This window comes from Notolepis coatsorum (genome assembly GCF_963971535.1).
Source record: "Notolepis coatsorum genome assembly, chromosome: 14".
Taxonomy (NCBI): Eukaryota; Metazoa; Chordata; class Actinopteri; order Aulopiformes; family Paralepididae; genus Notolepis; species Notolepis coatsorum.
The window spans coordinates 99661409-99683826 of NC_140178.1; the positions used below are offsets into that span (position 1 = coordinate 99661409).

The 22418-nt window shown below is 42.7% G+C and overlaps 1 protein-coding gene across 1 annotated transcript in view; it reads left to right on the plus strand.

The window, feature by feature from the left end:
* Positions 1-1757: 1757 nt before the first annotated feature.
* Positions 1758-22418, plus strand: part of LOC311240283 (uncharacterized protein) — a 46231-nt gene continuing 25570 nt past the window's right edge. Inside the window, exons 1-2 of the mRNA XM_084328841.1 lie at positions 1758-1940; positions 3939-4631. Of these exons, the coding sequence (XP_084184967.1) occupies positions 4143-4631 (489 nt within the window). The 5' untranslated portion in view covers positions 1758-1940; positions 3939-4142. The remainder of the gene's footprint in view (positions 1941-3938; positions 4632-22418) is intronic.

The window sequence follows — 22418 nt, forward strand, 5'->3', positions numbered from 1 at the left end:
CACCGGGAGAGTGTAACGGTAACGTGTGGAAGGTCACACTACCTCCCTCCAGATCCTACCCTCGCTGTGCAGGCGCCCCGACCGAACTGTAGGGGTCGCTGTCCACAACGCCCAGGACCCACCCATCAGCTTTCCCACCCCTAACACTGCCAATTGTGTTAGTATGAACGACCAGCCAAGCTGATAGCAACGCCGAGAGCTGGATTCGAACCCAGTGTCTCCAGCGTTGATGGCGAGCGCCTTGCCCACTACACCACCTAGCCGCCGGTTACGAGTTAGTTAATGAGTATGTCCTCCAGTGATGTCAACTTGGACACGGGATCATTGTGTTGTGTTAATTGCAGCTCAATGCAATGATGTTGATGAAAAAATTAAATACCAATCCGTGTTGCAATCCCCATCACTACTTTTTCCAACTCCATCATTTCAATAAGCTGTTATTAACACAACACAAGGATTCAGTGTCCTCAGATGACATCACTGGAGGAGATATTCCTCACAAACTCATAAAACTCAACTGTCCATGTGTGCAAAACTGGCAATTTTGGGAAATGTGCAACATTGCTCGATTAGCCTATGGCAAAAATCATAATCACGATCATTTTTATTGATATTGAAATCACGGTTATTAAACACGATAACTCACTGATTTGAGAACGTCATACGATGACTGAATTTGTTTTACCTTTCTTCTCAACCAAAGGCTGCCTTTCTCTCATCGTCTACAAGTTACCAAAGATGTTTCAAAATAAGGGGGCTTCAAAATTGCCTGCAGCTTGTAGATGGTAAAATAATGCATGATGTAAATTTAGTGGACTTAAAGGTGCTATAGATAACATTGAGCCACTAGATGTCGCACTAGAGCACCAGCATTTGTCCAATCAGGTGTATTCCACGTGGGGAAATGGGAAGTAGGGAGCAGATTATGGGGGGGGGGGGGGGGGGGGGGGAGAATCATTTAATTCTGCACCTTTTAAAATCTCTGTGGAATCCAGTGTGGATGTATTTTATTTGGTAATGATTAGTCTATACAATTTTGTACCTACTATAGCACCTTGAAAAGAGAAGATATAATATATATATACTGTATAAGAGATACTTCCTAGTTCCAATTACTGCTAGTCATGTATCATGTCTCTAACACGGACAAAAATATTGCCTATAGAGATTCAGAATTAGATTCAGCCTATTATAATGGACACATAGCCTTATTATTATTATTACCGCAGATCACTTGAACACACTGACCCGGTAACGCGGTATTATTCCATTGTTATAGTTAATTGCATTGAAATACATCACTGCGGAACACGAACAATAACGACAACAAAGAAAAACTGTATTGCTGCTCGACCGCGTTGACCTACTGCCTTTTTATTAAACACAATACACTCCAGACCCCCGATTCCGTGGCCTCAGGACTCACAGCGGGGAGTCATCTCTTTGACAATAATAAATACCCCCCCCCCATTGATTTATTACACCGGGCGTGTAAAAAAAAAAAAAAAAACGAGGATGATGATACGTTTGAGCGCGTGCCTGCTCACACACTACAACCGTTTATTACAACCGATTCCGTGATGTGTGAATCCGTGTTCGCGCGCGCGCTCACACACGCACGCAGACCGAACAGAACACTCGAAGCGAATGAACGACGGAAGTACACGCACACACACACACAAGGCAGGAAAGGAGCGAGAAGGAGGGAGGGAGGAAGGCAGCGAAAACGAAGCGGAATTAGTCAATGATAGAGAGAGAGAGAGAGGGGAGGAGAGAGGGAGCGAGGGAAAGAGAGAGAGAGAGAAGGAGAGAATTGAGGCGACACGGTTGTTCTCCCTAGGTGGACGTGGCGGGTCCGGTGATAGAGTTTGAAGTCAGGCAACAACAACTGGCGGAACCGGAGAAGAAGAAGAAGCCATGAAGAAGCGGTCGGCGCGCAGGTAACCGTCGCGCTATGTTGCAACCGTCGCTGCTTTTTTTTTCTCTCGTTGTCGGTTGGTTTCCTTTCCTTTTCCACCTCTTTCTGACAAGCTGTCCTTTCTGACTCGACTGTGCACCGCTGGCCCCGCGGCGGCTGCTGCTGCTGCACAGATTGCATAAGATATTATTTGACACTTTCTTTTGTCTCCAGCTGTGCATGCGTGTTGCATGTAAACCAAGTGTCAAGATGACAGTTGTATCGTCTCTCTGCATCATCTGTTCTTCTTGCTCTCACTTTATATTCGCTTCCCCCTGCGTGCCAGTGGACGCTAGCCGCGGGTAGCTAGCCTCCATGCTAACATGAGCTGGTTTAGCTCAAGGGAATTATAAAAGAAGGAAGGGTCGTCACGTCAGAGACTACCAGCGTTCTATCGTGCTCTGCTTTGGTGTCCGACTTTGGTGCCACACTAGTTCTATATTGAAGTTAATATTCAAAATATACAAGCTATCTGAGGAAATATACATCAACCAATATATAAAACGCTAGCTGTGAATTGAAAATGGGGGACCCTGATGTAAAGGACGAAATTATTTCTCTGGTCTGCATCCCCTTAACGACGTACTGTATTTGTATTGTACCCATTCTGTTCAATAACGTTTTCATTCATTAATTCAGCTAGTAAATACTGTGACAAATTGCAGATGATTCTGACATCTGAGGTAATGACCTGTTTATTAAAATGACAGATCATAAACTAAAACATTATGAATTGAAAATGGGTGGACCCTGATGTAAACAGGACGAAAGTATTTCTCTGGTCTGCATCCCCTTAACAATTGTGTGTATTGTGAGCCGTGCTGTATTTGTACCCATGCTGCAATCTGTTAAAGTTTTCAATCAGATGGCTGGTGCTGGTCAATGTCGGCCGAACTAAACATAGTGACGCCGATGACTCTTCCTTCTCTTTCTAGTCGCCTTGGTCTAGCTAGCAGGCGAGCGGCGGCGGAGCGACGTGAGTGTGATAAACAAGATGGCCACTGGTTAGCCCCGCTAGCTCGACATGGCACCTTGCCCTGTCTTTGTATGCCAGAAAAGCTGTGCTGTAAAATGCAGTTTGTCCCCCATTATACACCTCTCCTCGCTTTCAGCCATGACGGTGGCTACTAAAACTGTCTAAATAAGAAGAAGAGGAGGCCATTTTTAGCCATGCCTAAAAAAAACCTATTCGACTAGAAAAATAAATCACCGCCAGTTCCACTAGAAGTACACGGTTGCTTTGCGTGGCGACTTGAAAAGGCTACCTGGCTGCTAAAACAACCCCGACAGGTATGCATTTGTCCACAAACAACAACGCACGTTTGGTTCAATCTCCACCTTTTTATTTTATTCAAGACTTTATGCAGTCTTTCTGTTTTTTTAGCCCCGTTGGTTCATTTGGGAAGTGGTTTCTTTTTTGGCACAAGTAGTTCTTTTGACGTTATGTCGTCTCTGCCAAGTTGTTATACCAGCCTTCCTGCAAACTTTCCCCGAGAGCTGCGCAGCCAGGAGGCCACTGACTTCTGCACCGCGGCGTCACACACATGGCACTTTATATAAGTTGCTCTGCTCTACTTTTTTGTTGTTGTTGTTGCCGTTTACTTTTTTGAGCTGAATATATATATTGAATATGACCATCGGTGTTATGATACTGATATTGAATAATAGGCCTATAGCCTACTACGTGAGAATAGCCATTTTAAGATACTGGCAGCTCTTTTTTGTAAAGTCGCCTGGTATTTAAAAATGTTTGTGGGGGGGGGGGGGGGGGTGTATCATGTCAGTCTACATTTGTACTGACAAACGGGATAATTGGTGTATTACATTTAGACAATTGGGACAACAACGTAACACAACGTTAAGACAAACGGGATGATGGTAATGGCTGCCACAGTATGCATTAGGAGGACAACGTGACAAATGGCTTAATCACAACAGTAGTAATGAACGGTTATCTCTCTCCGCTCCCCCTCTACTCTAGGCTAGTGCCCGGCAGGTGTGGGTGGTGACCCCGGCTTAAGGTCTTGGAGACCCGGCGTGTCCCGGCCCATCCTGGTTGCCAGCGGCGTGTTCCACCTATCTTCCCCTCACGTCTCTTCATATTGAACTGCCAAAGCCCCCCGCGTTCACAGCAGGGGGAGGGAAGAGGAGAGAAGTGAAAAGCCTCCCGGATTGACTTCTCTCTATGACTGAGTTGGAGGCCGAGTGTTTGACCCTGGGCCTGGGGCCCTCCATGGTCTTCGACTGTGGCTCCCAGCCCGGCTCTCTCGACTCCTCCCTTCAGGAAGTCGACTGCTCCGACTGCTCCGACGACGACGCCACCTCCACCCTGGCCCTCCTCTCGTCCGACTGCCCCACGCCGACGCTCAGCTCCCTGGCCGCGGAGATTGCGGAGCCCCTGGCGATGCTGCCATGCATCAAGACGGAGCCGGAGGACCCGGACCTCGACCCCATCCTCGAGACCATCGACCTGTCGGAGATCCAGCCGCTGTCGACGGCGGAGCTGGGCCGGGATCAGATCAAGATGGAGATCAGTGGCCTGGACTACATCAAGTCTGAGCACCACGGGAGCAGCCTCCACCACCACCTGGGCTTCCATCACACCGACGAAGTCACAGAGCTGGACTACAAGTCCCACTATGAGCCCAGCCTGGTGTTTGACTACATTACCCAGGTAACTTTGTGATTCAGAATCGGCAATCCTTAGTCAAAATACGTCTCTGCACATTGGGCCGGGTGACCAAAATATCATATCACAATATTTCCCAGAGTTTTGACTGTGTAACGGTATAGTTTTCCAGTGCAAATTACAATGTAATATGACTTTTTTAACAACCTTTTATCTTGTAATATAATTGGTCCTGTATCATTCAAATGGTCTTATTTTCTTTTACTTTTTAAATACTGCTGCAAGGAATCTTTTTTTGATTCACTTATAAAAATATACATTTTGGATATATTTTTACAATATCTATCTATATATATATATATATCGCGGACAACGGTATAGTAAAAAAAAACATACCTTTGCATCGATTCATGGCGCCATATTCGGTATGCAGTACATCAAATGTTTTTGACACACTTTCTCATTGAACTGAATGAGAAAGTGTGCCCAAACTTGTGACTGGTACTGCTCCTCCCAGCCCCATCTGTACACCTGTATATCTGTTACACTGGTACTGCTCCTCCCAGCCCCATCTGTACACCTATATATCTGTTACACTGGTACTGCTCCTCCCAGCCCCATCTGTACACCTATATATCTGTTACACTGGTACTGCTCCTCCCAGCCCCATCTGTACACCTATATATCTGTTACACTGGTACTGCTCCTCCCAGCCCCATCTGTACACCTATATATCTGTTACACTGGTACTGCTCCTCCCAGCCCCATCTGTACACCTATATATCTGTTACACTGGTACTGCTCCTCCCAGCCCCATCTGTACACCTGTATATCTGTTACTGCTCCTCCCAGCCCCATCTGCACACCTGTATATCTTACACAGGGGTACGGGAGAGGAATAACTATCACAACTAGACAGGGGTGTAAAGTACTTGAGTAATTGTACTTTGTTACAATACTTAAGTACTGTTTTGTGGGATTTGTACTTTACTCAAGTATTATTAGGTTTGTATACTTGTACTTTTACTCAAATTACATTTCAGAGGGGGAAAAAACATACTTTTTACTCCTTACATTTAAAATGCAGACCTACAAAGTACAAATCTCGCAGGTCCAACTATTTTAATTAGTATATTTGTTTCTCTGGCCGAACTAACGTTAACGTATGCTGATTGGTCCTTGTGCAGGACTAGAAAGCGGGGATCTTTGATTAAACACCTGCTATCAGAAGAATCTAGACAGAAAAAAGTTTTTACCTTTTAGTACTTAAGTACATTTAAAAGTAGAAACTTTTTTACTTTTACTCAAGTGTGTTTTTAGCCAGATACTCTGACTTTTACTTGAGTAAGATTTTGAGACTGTACCCATACTTTCACTTAAGTATAATTTCTGGGTACGTTTTACACCCCTGCACAGGGGTATGGGAGAGGAATAGCTATAGCAACTAGAGAGTAGAGTCCCACACACCGACTTCACCTACAAGCTTTATTAGGTACTGCGTTTAGTTTATGATGACATGCCATAATCGAATGCCAGCTGTGCCGATATCTCTTATCTCTTCCCTTATCGTGCAACAAGTTAACTTGTCAATAATTGTTGTCCAGAATTACCCTGCACAGAAGTAAGAAATGTGTACAAACGTCCACGCTTGTATACACTAGGGCTGGACCGTATGACCTGAAATTCATATCACCCTAACATATACACTAGGGCTGGGCAGTATAGCTGAAAATCATATGACCCCAACATATAGACTAGGGCTGGGCAGTATAGCTGAAAATCATATGACTCCAACATATAGACTAGGGCTGGGCAGTATAGCTGAAAATCATATGACTCCAACATATAGACTAGGGCTGGGCAGTATAGCTGAAAATCATATGACTCCAACATATAGACTAGGGCTGGGCAGTATAGCTGAAAATCATATCACCCTAACATATAGATTAGGGCTGGGCGGTATGATTTAAATTTTTTTTATCTGCCTCAAAATGTAAAATATCGGCCCAATTAATCGTCCGATCAATACTTGGGTGGCGATTCGATATGTATTGTGATTCTACAAATATTTCGATATTACACCTGTCTCTTACAGTCCAAGAGACTGCACATGTTATACACCTGTCTCACAGACCAAGAGACTGCTCATGTGATACACCTGTCTTATAGACCAAGAGACTGCACATGTGATACACCTGTCTCACAGACCAAGAGACTGCTCATGTGATACACCTGTCTTATAGACCAAGAGACTGCTCATGTGATACACCTGTCTTATAGACCAAGAGACTGCTCATGTGATACACCTGTCTTATAGACCAAGAGACTGCACATGTGATACACCTGTCTTATAGACCAAGATACTGCTCATGTGATACACCTGTCTTATAGACCAAGAGACTGCACATTAGGGTTGGGCACCGAAAACCGGTTCTAATAGGAACCGGTTCCTAACTTCCGGTTCTGGAACCGGAAGTAACATATTTGAATTTCGATTCTAAATTTCGATTTTTTTTTTTTTTTTACTTTTTTTTTTTTTCCCTTCTTTAATACCCTATTTACAGTACAGCAACCAAATTAAACTGTATCAAGTCAACTGAAAATGTGAATAGTATGATTTTCTTTTTGAAAAAAAAAAAAAAAAAAAGAATCTCCTTCGAAATAAGCTGTGACCTGTTTTGACCTGCACCTCAAAGAATCGGAATCGAGAATCGTTTAGAACAGGAATCGATATGGAGAATCGGAACCGGAATCGTTCAAATCCAAACGATGCCCAACCCTACTGCACATGTCATACACCTGTCTTATAGACCAAGAGACTGCTCATGTGATACACCTGTCTTACAGACCAAGAGACTGCTCATGTGATACACCTGTCTTACAGACCAATAGCATACACCCGTCTCACATACCAAGAGACTGCTCATGTGATACACCTGTCTTATAGACCAAGAGACTGCACATGTGATACACCTGTGACTGCACATGTGATACACCTGTCTTATAGACCAAGAGACTGCACATGTGATACACCTGTCTTATAGACCAAGAGACTGCACATGTGATACACCTGTCTCACACAGACCAAGAGACTGCACATGTGATACACCTGTCTCACACAGACCACGAGACAGCTCATGTTATACACCTGTCTCACACAGACCAAGAGACTGCACATGCCATACACCTGTCTCACAGACCAAGAGACTGCACATGTGATACACCTGTCTTATAGACCAAGAGACTGCACATGTGATACACCTGTCTTACAGACCAAGAGACTGCACATGTCATACACCGGTCTTATAGACCAAGAGACTGCTCATGTCATACACCTGTCTTATAGACCAAGAGACTGCACATGCCATACACCTGTCTCACAGACCAAGAGACTGCACATGTGATACACCTGTCTTATAGACCAAGAGACTGCACATGTCATACACCTGTCTCACAGACCAAGAGACTGCACATGCCATACACATGTGTCACAAACCAAGAGACTGCACATGTGATACACCTGTCTTACAGACCAAGAGACTGCACATGTCATACACCTGTCTTATAGGCCAAGAGACTACACCTGTCTTATAGACCAAGAGACTGCACATGCCATACACCTGTCTTACAGACCAAGAGACTGCACATGTGATACACCTGTCTCACAGACCAATAGACTGCACATGCCATACACCTGTCTTGTAGACCAGTGTTTCTCAACTGGTGGGTCGCGACCCAAAAGTGGGTCGCAGGGCCATTTTGAGTGTGTAAAAAAAAAAAAAAAAAAATTACAAAAAAAAGTAATTTTTTTTTTTTCACTACCTATCTTTGTGAAAGTGGCTTCTCAGCTCTGGTCCAGCTGAAGACAAAGCGGGGGAACAGATTGGACATTGAGCATGACCTCAGAGTTGCTTTGTCTACCATCACCCCAGACTTTGAGACTCTTGTCAGGAGCAAACATCATCCCCAGTTATCCCATTAGTTCCCTGCATGTTAAGCTAAGAAGTCTGCTAAGAAGGATATATTATTTATTATTATTATTATTTTATTTCATTGTGTTTTTAGCCCTTAGTTGCACTTTTGTTGCAACCCCAGTTATCCCATTAGTTCCCCCAAACGTAGGTCTGTTATGTTAAGCTAAGGCTAAGAAGCATATTATTTATTATTATTTTATTTCATTGGGTTTTTAGCCCTAGTTGCACTTTTATTGCAATCCCAGTTATCTCATTAGTTCCCCCAAACTTAGGTCTGTTATGTTAAGCTAAGAAGTCTGCTAAGAAGCATAATTATTTATTATTATTATTTAATTTCATTGGGTTTTTAGCCCTAGTTGCACTTTTGTTGCAACCCCAGTTATCCCATTAGGGGCGACAGTGGCTCAGGAGGTAGAGCAGTCGTCTGGCAATCCGGAGGTTCCCGGTTCGATTCCTGCTCCTCCCAGGCAGCGTGTCGATGTGTCCTTGAGCAAGACACTTAACCCCTAATTGCTCCCGATGAGCAGGTTGGCACCTTGCATGGTTGCCTCCGCCATCGGTGTGTGAATGGGTAAAATGTGAGTAACAAATTGTAAAGCGCTTTGGATAAAAGCGCTATATAAAAAAGCAGCCATTTACCATTAGTTCCCCCAAACTTAGGTCTGTTATGATAAGCTAAGAAATCTGCTAAGAAGCATATTATTTATTATTATTTTATTTCATTGGGTTTTAGCCCTAGTTGCACTTTTGTTGCAAACTCAGTTATCCCATTAGTTCCCCCAAATTTAGGTCTGTTATGTTAAGCTAAGAAATCTGCTAAGAAGCATATATTATTTATTATTCTTTTATTTCATTTTTAGCAATAGTTGCACTTTTGTTGCACTTTTTTGTGTTTATTTCATGTTTTGAAAGATTGCGTATTACTGCAATTTTTTTTTTACATAAATCATAGTGGTTCAAAATTTTGGGTCACGACTTAATGACTAAGGAAAATGTTGGGTCCCGAGGCTAGACCAGTTGAGAACCACTGTTGTAGACCAAGAGACTGCACATGTGATACACCTGTCTTATAGACCAAGAGACTGCTCATGTGATACACCTGTCTTATAGACCAAGAGACTGCTCATGTCATACACCTGTCTCACAGACCAAGAGACTGCACATGTCATACACCTGTCTTAAAGACCAAGAGACTGCTCATGTCATACACCTGTCTCACAGACCAAGAGACTGCACATGTCATACACCTGTCTTATAGACCAAGAGACTGCACATAATAATAATAATAATCATAATTCATTACATTTATATATCGCTTTTCTAGACACTCAAAGCGCTCCCCACAATGTAGGGTGGAAATTGCCTCCTTCACCACCAATGGTAGCACTAGGGGCCTAGGGCTGTCGCTAACGACTATTTTGTTATCGATTAATCAGTTGATTATTATTTTTTTTGTATCTCTCTTTCTCCGATTTTTTCTCTGTTTTCTCCCCGTCCCAATTTAGTCGTTGTGCCAATTCCCCCCCCCCCTCCCCTACCTGGTTGTTGTGCACATGTTCTCCTACTGGTCGGTACAAGGGAACCCTGAAGTATCCGCACGCTTCCTCCGACACGTGCGGCGACAGCCAGTGGCTCTTTTCTCACCTGGCAGCGAGGGCTCTCATTGGTGAAGTGTAACGCATGGGAGGTCACGCTGCCTTCCTCAAGTCCTGCCTCCGCTGAGCACGCGCCCAGACCTGACCTGTAGGCGTCGCTGTCCACAACGCCAGTTTCCCACCCACAGCTTCCCTCCCCCTAACCCAGCCAAACGAGTTAGTATAGCGATCAGCCCAAGGCAATGCTGACTCCGGGAGTCGAGGCCGCAGCCTCTTGCATTGGTGACGAGCGCAATCTCCGCTACGCCACCTGACTGCCTGTTCATCAGTTGATTATTTAATCTATTAACCATTAATTTACCAGAAAAATCTATTTCAATTGAATATTTCAAAATGTTTAATGAGTATCCTCATCCTTTTTAGCTTTAGATTAAAAAAACGACCAGCCAGAGAGATTATTACCAGCCATAAATGGCTTTTTAGTAGGGATGCCCCGATCACGTTTTTTGCCACCGATCGTCGTGAGCCATATCGGCCGTTACCGATCCGATACCGATCGTTTTTGATTAAAAAGAAATTAAAAATTATTTTATATAATTTTTATTTTTTTTTAATAAAATATATATATTATATAATTAGACTTGTACTTGTATTATCTGCGAGACATCGCCACCACGCAACAAGTCAAAATGCTCGCTATCTGCAAACAGCTCCACTGTCTGTGTGTACTCTAGTAGCCTCCAGCTACCAAAAAGGATTCTCCGGCGCTGCAGCGGGACCCTATTGGTAACGTTACTGTGCGTTGGTCATTTCACATTCAGCAAGCCCTCAGCTCGAATACGCATTCAATCAATGTTATAAGACATTGATATCAGGAGCTATCTGTAGCTACTGCTAGCCGGCTAGATGACGTTAAGACAACTATTTAGTTCAATCGGACATTTCGTTTTGAACAGTGAATTAACGTCAGCTAACGCGAGCTAACGGAGGTATCAACATGCACTACAAGACTTGCTGGAGCATTTGTTGATATCAGGAGCTATCGGTAGCTAGCCGGCTAAATACCGTTAGACAATGCCTACTAAAAGTGAATAGTTGACTGGGTAATTTTGTTTAAACAGTAACGATAGCTAGGTAGCTAACGTTAGCTCAGGTCGAATGCACTATCTAGACTCAGCAGAGGAGGTCCGCCTGTGTTTACAAACTCTACACGGGTACGGGCGGGGCTAGGGAGGAGGAGCAGTTTGCAGGTCCTGTGCGTCTGAGACAAGCGAGTGAGATATCCACTTGATCAGTTTCCGCGATCGGCGAATATGACTAATTATCGGAATTCCCCGATCGCATATTTATACTAATTATCGGCCGATAACGATCGGTGGCCGATCGATCGGGGCATCCCTACTTTTTAGTATATTTCCATGAATTATTCTGCGTTATCTCTCCATTCCACGGTCTGGTAGTGCTTGTGCCAGCACAGGAGATACGATTAAAATGTATTTTTTATATATAGGCTATATACATATTTAAATCAATATCTTCCTTTTGAATAAAATAGGCTCAGGAATCAGGATGGTTAAAGCTAATTAGCTTAATCCATGTGAAAACGAGTAGCATATAGTAAATTGTATGCACACACACACACACAAGAGGGAGAATAGCTTATAGCAGACGTAATGATCTTACACTATTTTTGCTAATGAAGTGAAATATTTATTATCAACTATCAAGTTCGTTTTTATAGTGTACATTTTGGCTACTTCATTGATCATCATTGAACGTACAGAGAGGGAGACCCCCCCCCCTTTCCTCACTATTAGAACTCCATGATGAAACTGAGCTAGCTTAGCTTAGTTAGCACTAGCAGCTAACGTTAGTTAAAAAGGTTTTTAACCGCGACGAGCATACAGTAATGGCGAGGATATAAAGCATGTTAAAGACTCATTTATTGGACCCGTTGCTCGTGATAGAAACTGCGCGACTCCCAAGAGGAGTTATCACAGGCTATAGAACGCAGGGCTGAAGAGCTGCCAAGCTTCTTCTAAACTGTAAAGTGTGGGTATCAGCAAGGCTCAGCTCTCTCTTCCAGCTGGAGCGAGACGCGGAAGTTATGTGACTGTCGAGTCCTGGCTCTAGGAAGAATCACGAATAGTGGTCTAAGAGAAGTTAATTCTATTTTGAACATGATTCACTCCGCATTAGTTAGATTACACGTTGCGCATGTTATGACTTTGAACGTCTTCCATTTCCACCTCAAAAGGCACATTTAACAATACGACGCGTCGATCATGAATATGCAAATCGAAAACATTTACTCGTCGACTAGGTCAACAAATCGTGACAGCCCTAGGTAGCACTAGAGATGTTCCGATACCATTTTTTTCCTTCCCGATCCGATTCCGATACCTAAGCTTTGGGTATCGGCCGATACTGATCCGATACCAGTGCATACATAAAAAAAAATATTATATAAAAGTTTTAAATTTTTTTTTTTTTTTTTTTTTAATACAGCTACTGTTTTATATATACTGTTTTTTAGTAATAACTATAAAATAATGGTATTTATTCAACAACAGGTGATTGTATAGATTAGTATTAGTATCATTAATTGACAACTATCTCAATGAGTTCACCCACGGAATGGTTGTTGGGACATTGATTCCGCACGGACGTTATACGTCTTTGCGCACTTCCTCCTCTCCAGAAGGCTCCGGTTAAGTTAGCTCCTAGCAGAGCCTCTGTTGTGATTTTTAATGCACAATAAATATTCAACATTCTCTTTTGAGACTCCGCCTCAGACTCTTATCATTTGGCACTAAAAGCTAAACATTGTCACCGATATGGCTGTCCGCAACATGTCATTAATTGTGTGCGAGAGGTCGATCAGTTAGCCACATTAGCGTGAGCTAGGTTAGCGTTAGCTAACGTTGGATGGAAATACAAACAATGTAACGTTACTGATGAAAAAGTGATTTACCTTGGAATACTCCTGTGCCAACTTGCTGTACTTTGCTTGCACGTCTGCAGCCATTATTGCTGGATTATGAATAGGGATGGGTATCGTTAGGATTTTATCGATACTACTACTCTTATCGATACTGCTTAACGGTTCGGTACTTTATCGATACTCTTATCGGTTCTTTTTGATTCTTTTGAAAGAAAAAAAAACAATTAATTAGAACAGAATCGACATGCTTTATTATTCTTTTATATAACTATATTAATATAAATTAATATTATTTCTTCAGCAGCAACAGCAGCAGCAATGTTTTAAATGTGTCTGAATTATAGACTTTTTATAATGAACAACAAATGTAAGATAAAAAAGTTGGAGTCATACAATACTATTTCGATTGACAGTCGATCTGCCAATTACGTCACACCGCTTGCACCCACCTCTTCTTCTTACCACCAATCGGAAGCTCTCGTTCGTTTATTTACTTCCGGATTGTCAGCCATTATTCTACTCGGAGCTCAGGCTAATAACGTTAGTTCCCCGCCAGCCACATTGACAAGTACCAGCGCTTATACATTACTGGCAAATGTCTTGTTGCACTTGTGGCAACGAGCGTTGTCCGCATCGACTTTAGTAAAATAGACCCAGACTTTTGAACGTTTCGTTCTGTCCGCCATGATGAGAGCATAATTATCGGGCCAATATCAGCAATTATGACATCATCCCGATAAACCCGATAACGTTATTGATAGCTCCGATAATATATAATACATTTTTTGGTTAAAAGAAATCCGGTGTGGGTGGATTTGGATGAAGGGCGCTTGTTTTTATTATAGCCTCCTCCCATTTTGCCAGTACTGTGGTACGATTGATAGCGTGTGGTTTAGGAACAGGGAGTTTTTCACAAATCCAGCGCTCCCTTTCTTTACAGACATTACTGGCAAATGTCTTGTTGCACTTGTGGCAACGAGTGTTGTCAGCATCGACTTTAGTAAAATAGACCCAGACTTTTGAACGTTTCGTTCTGTCCGCCATGATGAGAGCAGAGCTGTCTGTACTCTGCAGCACCCGTGTGTGTGTGTGTGTGTGTGTGAGTGTGTGTGAGCACAGCCCGCTCCTCGCGCAGGCAGAGACACAGAGGCAGGAGAGATAATGTTATAGAAAACGGCCAACAAGATTAGTTTGCGACGTTTAAATTCCTAATTTCTCGAGTACCGATAGCAGTACCGATGACGTCGGAGCTTATAAATACTAAAAAAAAAAAAATGTGACCAAAAAATAAATATATATACATTAAAAAAAAAATTATAATACAATAAATATCGGATATCGGTTATCGGCTTGAGGAGCATAAAGTTATCGGTATCTGTGTCAAAAAATCAATATCGTGCATCCCTAATTATGAATAGCCCCAACATTAGCCAAGGTAACATTAAAGCTAAAACTAGCTTTCGGTTAGCGCTTCAGCTAATGCTAAATAACACCAGCAAGCGAACCCATCAGAGCTCCCCGTCAACACCCCTCTCTCGGGACGATGGCACTTAAGAAAGTATCTGCTGTTAAAATGACAAACAGCATTGACACTTTAATTCACGGTCGATTAAAAACATGTTTGTTTTATAATGCTAACACTCACCGCAGTGTTGTTGATAAATGACGTCATATGGTATCGGAGGCTAGCCTTTCGGCGTACTCGCCGATACCAGCATTTTAGGCGGTATCGGCGGCATTTCCGATACTGGTATCGGTATTGGAACCAGGGTTTCCGTTAGAAAAAATTGTTGCCGGTCTCAGGGTCCGGTAGATTTTTATCTACCGGTCAAATGAGAGAAATTCCGGTCAGAGTTTATTGAGCTTAAAAACAACAGGCTATATAAAGAATGACATCCTCAAGGCATGTAGATTTATAATATTTTAACTTAAAGCTAGGCTACTTTTGCGTATACAGTCATTATATTCCAAATAAAATAAGTCCAGAGACTCCGTGCTGCTGCCGACTTTAAATCAAATAGACCTGTGTCTGTGGGCAGTCGGCCCGACATTAATAAACAGCAGTCTGTTATAATCACATTTATGAGCTAACGAATTCCGTTATATTGGACATTTGTATTAATTATATCAAGCGAAGAACTGAGAAATTTGGCAGAGAGACGGCAACATTATCGTGGGTTTGCGTGATGTATATCTCCACCTAGTCCCAACGACTTGGTGCTGGTCATAATGTCCGGTGAAAACAACTCCCTCCAAGCACAACTTGACCACCCGAACCGTACCAAAACAGGCCAAAATTAAATAGCCCATGCGACGAACGATTCATTACATTCGTTTCATCGTTGCTCCACCAAGCAGCCGGTCCAACAATATCAGCGCGAGCGCCGCAGTTAGTTTGCAAGAAGCATCCAGCTGCAGACCCGCAGAGCAGCTTTCCAGGTCTGGGGACCGCACTGTGCCAGCAAAGCTGGTGGGTTCTGTGGGTCTGCAGCTGCATGCCTTCCGCAAATCCAGCAGCAAGCTCTCGCTGAGCGAAGCAACGACAACAAACGCAATGATTGTTTCGTTCATCGCATAGGCCACCCAACTCCAGCCCATCCAAATACAATTCAAATAATCAAACTGTGCCCAGAGGGAACTATTTTCACCGGACACTATGACCGGAGAGATTAAATTTGTCGGACTTCAACAGATTTTGCCAGTCAAATACCGGTAATTACCGGCTAACGGAAACGCTGATTGGAACTACTCTAGGTAGCACCCAACCTTGGGCTACGCAGGCTCAATGGCTGCCAAATTCCTATGACAGCCGGTATGTACAACATCCCTGTCGGTGTCCTTGAGCAAGACACTTGACTTGACAGAAACCAGGGGTGCCACAAATGGCTGACCCTGCACTCTTGAGACCTTTGGTAAAATTATGTATGTGTGCCTTAGAGGAAATAAATACAGTCTGTGTAATATGGTAATCGAGCGCTCTGAATTACAAGATTTCGAGAGATTCTCTTCTTATTTCTTTATATACTATTAATGCCATGTGTGAACGATTTAGTTGGCCACAGCTTGACACCATATGTACAGTGCAGGTTTACACAATCGTTCCTACAAATAGGGCTGGAACATGTACCAAATAGGAAGGTATTACTGTCATGGATCAATGTAAAGGTATAGATTTTTACTAATATTTAACCACATCACCTAGCCCTACCTACAAGAGAGGGTGCTCTGACCCCTTAGTCTGACCGTTTGTGATAATGTCTCCTAATTTATATCCCCCTGCAGGGCTGTACGGTAACTTTTTTTGCACATAGCACTGGGTTGGTCGTTTTGTAGCACAGGCCAAAATCTTGTAGCACGAGTATAAAACGTCTCTAAAATCTTTAAAAACAACCACAAGTAGGGCAGTTCATCACTTAAATATGTATGTGACTGGCAAAGGACATGGATCTTGCATACAGGGCACACAAAATCCAAACCAGACAAAACATTTCTTTATTTGCCCATAATGGTAAATTGCAGGGACATAACTGTATACAAGACATCAATATGTTACGCTTCAAATGAGCAGTGTAAATCTGTTTAAATTTGTCATACAATATTTTTTTATTGAGTGTGTAAATCACTAATGGAACAAAAACAACAAACTGTGTGTGCTTGTAGTACTCCTTGAATGAGATTATCACACACACCAGAAGAAGTACAAGGAACTCTGCAAAAAGTGCTTTATAAATTAAATTAATTATTATTACCTTATTTGCATATTGTCTCGTTATTAGATAGATACTTTATTGATCCCCGGAGGGAAATTTAAGTAGCCAGTATTTAAGTATTGAAAAACGTCCTAATAGTGGGCTACGCGGCCTAATGCATGGCTGTGCTCTAGTTCCTGTTGTCCGATCAGCTTGTTCGTTGGCTTTCCATTTATAATGATTCGAACCTAGACCATTTCACATTCTTTGTTAGAAGTGTCCGTGTCCCCGTCAATCACTGAAAGGTAGCGGCTTCCTCCAATTTCCTCCGCCAGGTCCAACTTCATTTCATCGGCTATGGTCTCGGCTATCATTTCTCCACATCGGACGTGGTTGTCATAAGATGTACTGATGGTTGTCAACTTGTCATAAGATGGACTGATATCCGCTCCGTTCTTCTTGCAGAGCAAAATTAGTGGCTTAAATGTATTGAAAGGAAGTTCTTCTTTAGTGATGCAATAGGCCAGGCCACATTTATTTTCATCTTCACTTCACAGAAAGTTTCGTTTAGATTGTTCGCTAGGAATTATGGGATTTGGTGTTTGATGTATGGACTCACTCTACGCAGACAGGGACATGGTTTTTAATCGCACGATACCAAGTAGAATAGCGTGGCCCATCGATTCACTTTACACAGGCTATCGCACGGGTGCTACTGCAGTAAATTCATTCATCGCACAGACCGCTTTTTTCGTAGCACGTAGAGCTGCCGCGGTATTGATATTTTCCTTACCGCACAAATTTGCGAAATATTTCCTACCGCCGCGGTTATTACCGCACAGTGCGCACAAAAAAAAAAAAAGTTTGAATGCATTTTTTTTTTTTTTTAGTAGTCTACTCTTATAGCCTGCCTCTAGTCTAATGGCGCTTTTCCACTGCATAGTACCTACTCGACTCGACCCGCTTTAGGCACCTGGTACTTCGTTCCTTTTCCACTGCAGCCAGGTACTACTCCGTTTGTCTCCGTGTGGGGATGCAGGCGGTGCCGCTCGCTTGTGTACACTGAAAGCTCCGTGGGCATAGCCAATTAGCCATGTCCGAGGGCTTGCAGCAAGCCAGAGTTTAACACAGTTTAAATCAATCAATCAATCAATAACAACATTAACCATACTCTCGTTGCGTCTATTCTGCCAAAGCTAACGTTACCTCTCATTGTGTATTCTACCAAGCAACCCGGGTTTAACGTTACCTCTCGTGTATATCGGCTGGCGGTAGTATTAGGCTAATAACGACAACAAACTTAACACATCAGCGATCTTGTTGTGACACTAAACTCTCCGCTCGGTGGTAAATTGGGTTGATGTCGGTTTTGTTTCATCAATAAATAAGGCAGAATACACAGTGAATCCATTATTTTTTGTTTATTGCACTTGGTTCTGTCGCAAACAAATCCTGAATGAAATGCATCCTTAGCGAGGCAGTAAAGATGGCGGCGTTCTGTTTTTGTTCAGAGCCTCCAAACTGTGACGCGTCTCTCTTCTGACCAGTCAGTGGTCTTTAATGTTTCACATGACTTTTCTGGTACCACTTCTACCCAATAGGGTCGCTTGGAACCGAGTAGGGTATATCTGCAAAGCCGCAAGCCAACTTTATTATTATGATAAAAAACAGCCTAACTCTGCGGTGAGCGTGATGCAACAGCGATACCGCGGTAATGCGGTTATCGCGGCAGCTCTAGTAGCACGTGCAACATGTATGTCGCACTGTACAGCCCTGCCCTGGCATCCTGTGGCAAGCGCAACACACCAAGGTAAAGATGCTGGAGCAGTATTCACACTTGTCTGGGAGAACGAAAGATGAGTCAATATTGTCAGTCGAAACTGAGGGGTATGCCGCATTCCACAGTGTGAATGAGAGCACTTCTGCTGTCAAGAGTTCTGCCAACCTGTACCCTGCATCTGTTATTGGGAATGAATAAATGTCCACAATTTAATAAGATATAACAGTCCATTTAATGTTTTTAAGTGCTGCAACTCAGAAATACAGTTACATTTGACACAATATGCTTCAAATAATATTGTGACAATAAAAATACACATTTCAAGTGTAAACAAGATACAGCTAGCTACTTTTATCACTGTCAGTAGCCTAGCTATATCTATTCTATTGTGATGGAATATAGTCATGCATAATTTATGCACCTTTAGTTTATTTCATTTATAAAGGACAGTGTGTAGGCCTACTGACAATCATTTGCAAATAGATGGGTGCACCAGATTTAGCAAGAAGCTATAATTTCCATAACGTTACATAGCTATTTAAATCATTAGCCTCGCCCTCTAGCTGTATCTATTGTGATCACCAGAGATCATCGTTAGAGAGTTGGTGTGTTTTGGGAAGCACAGTCCTTGTTCCTGACATGGCTTTTGAAGTGATCTTCACACGTGTTTTTGCGGGTCCAGTCCCCACGGTATGTTGACAGAATTTGCAAAACGCCTTATCGACTGAAGCATAAAAGTCATTAGGATACTGCTCTGCTCTGAATTGAGGGCTTATTGCGGAATTTCTTAGCTTCTTGACGGTGTTAACACCGAAGCAGCGAGACGCTTGGACACTGCTGTGTTGTGTGTAACACGCAGCGGTCCCCGCCTCCCCGGTCATGTTTGCTTTGCAACAAACGTTCCACCCAAAAACGGAATTTCAGTCCAGATTAGGCCAAATTCGGCAATATTCCACGTTTTGCAGTTGATTCCATTTTTATTGGTAAATTCCGTGATTCCGGCCGCGATTCCATGAACACTACTCTATGCACGCGAAGTAGCCGGGGAATAAGCAGAATGAGACCGATTTTGCTCCATGACTTGTTTTGTGGGCTGTTTCGGACAAATGAACAAAATGGCGATGCACGCTTTTTATTTTTATTGCCATTCTCTGAGTAGCATTGATGATCAATAAGGAGGATTGAACTAGTGGGTGTTTTGTGCTATGTTGTGAAATTAGTTTGGTCAATTGTAACTTAAGTTCCATGGTTGTGAACATGTAGTGTTTACTTGGCTCCAGTGTCATCATGTCAGAAGATGGAACAGTATTGCACTGCACATGGCGTTTGTTTTGGAAGAGTGGGTGTCTGCGTCATCATTTTCACAGTTTGCGTATGTCCACACTACTAGGCAACCCTGGATTTAGCTAATGAAGACGGGGACTGTACTGTATTGTGGACATGAGTTTCAGTCAGTTTTACAAGTGTTGCTACTAATGATGAGAAAATCAGTTGCCATGCAGTATTTTTGTAGATTTATGAACTATCAAGCAGCATCTCATGGATGATCTCTGTGTGTAGCTGATGTTGTACGAATGTTGTCTGGTAACGTTGGATAGATGTTTGTTGTGTTGAGAGAGATATATAATTAGAATGTAAAATTGTTAGACTGCACACGGAAGACCACTTGGAACCACTTAGAAAGAGAAGAACAAAAACACGGGTAAACTGTTTTCATCCGGTTAATGGCGGCAGATATCAAAATAACCGTTATGCACATGCCTGGTTTTAGCCACCGTGTGAAGGACTTGTTTTAGCTGCTGTGTGGAGGACTTGTGTTTTAGTCACTGTGTGGAGGACTTGTGTTTTAGCTGCTGTGTGGAGGACTTGTGTTTTAGCCACCGTGTGAAGGACTTGTTTTAGCTGCTGTGTGGAGGACTTGTGTTTTAGTCACTGTGTGGAGGACTTGTGTTTTAGCTGCTGTGTGGAGGACTTGTGTTTTAGCTGCTGTGTGGAGGACTTGTGTTTTAGCTGCTGTGTGTCAGGCAGGCTTATACTGTTATATTACCGCCACATGCTGTGATGGTGTTTCCCTTTTAGAATCCTCTTACCATTCGCTAATGCCTGTAAATCTACTTAAAGACATACCCACTTACCTGTCTACAATCTCATGAAAGCCTTAGCTCCCTGAGAGAGATGTATGGCAAGGATGAATTCCATTTCCTCATTTCATCTCACAGTATTTCAACTAGGGATGCCCGATCACGTTTTTTTGCCACCGATAGTTTATGAGTCATATCGACCGATACACTGCCGATACTAGGGGTGGGAATCACCAGAGGCCTCATGATACGATATTATCACGATACTTAAGTCACGATACGATAGTATTGTGATTCAAAATATATTGCGATATGCTGACTGAGTATTGCGATATTAATATTGCGATATATTGTGATTTATTACCTTTTTTCAACTGCAGTGTATCAAGCATCCTTGACTTCCAGGGACAATGATGTAAATAAGTCATTGGCTTTTTCGTTCCTATCCTTGACTAAAGCAAATATGTGATGTAATAATCTGTATATATGTTTTGTTGTCTAAATAAATACCTACCTATAGGGGTGGGACGATACATCGATATATCGATCTATTATCAATAATCAAATGGGATCGATTCAACGTAAAAAGATCGATTCATATTGCGATACTCTTATTGTACAGCAGAGCGAGAGCAGGGCTTCAGAGCGTCTATTTTGCGACCCGAAGTCTGTGCAGTTTTCCCCCTGCAACGGGTCAAATGCATCTAACATGGTTTGCATCGTCGCCATTCCTTTATGCCCACGTCGCGTGGGCAGATCTCAATTAACGTTAGGTTAGCTGCTTAAGCTAACTAAGGCAAGCTAACCGTGAGAGAAGAGGAGAGGGGAAGGAGGAGGGGCGCGGGCATTCTGTGTGTGTGTGTGTAAAGACCAGTGATGCCACAGATTACTTGTAAAAGTAATCTGATTACTGATTACTCCTTTAAAAAGTAATCTTAGTTACTTTACTGATTACTTGATTATCAGAGTAACTTAGTTACTTTGAAAGTAACTAGGTTACGAAGTCGTCGTCCCTGCTGCTGCCACAACATAAGAATGACAAAAAAAATTTAGTAAAATGTACTAATAGGGCAGGTAGGCCTATCTATAGATCTATAGATTTCACAAAAGATAAATGGTCAATAACACCACATGTAGGCTGATATGTAGCCTACCTTTGAGGCCTGCCCTATTCAGATATGATTCTAATGTTCCTAGTGAAACGGGGGAGAGGGGTGAGTAAACCAGTGATTATATCTCAGTAACAGAATCTTCTCAAACCTCTTGTCAGAAAGTCTGTTCCTTCTAGGCGTGAGCACCAACCCTCTCAGACTAAAAAGCCGTTCCACAGGAGCACTTGATGGGTTGGAGTGTTATACTTCAAGAAAATGTTCTTTATGTTTGAAGGTCTATCCAGTATCTGAAGCTCATGCTCTTAAAAAACAGTCTAAACGGTACTGCTCCTCCTATGCTATTATTTATTATTATTGTGTGCTACTGACAACCTACATACTGCAGTATGGTGTTCCATGTTCATGAATAGTGCAATGCAAAAGATGTTTAACTCAAAGGTGGAACATACCTGCACTATGGCATCTGGAAGGCCTGCAGTCGTGTCCTGCAGGGTGTCCTTCAGAGCGAGGGTCTTCTGCATCAGCACTTGTGTGGGTAGTAAAGTTTAAATCCAGTAAAAAAATCCAGTTTTTGCTGTTTGGCTGGTGCACCTCCGAGTCCTGTAGAAGTCGATGCGTCGGCTTCGGGTTTTTTTCTATCCGTTTGGTCGTGCTGTG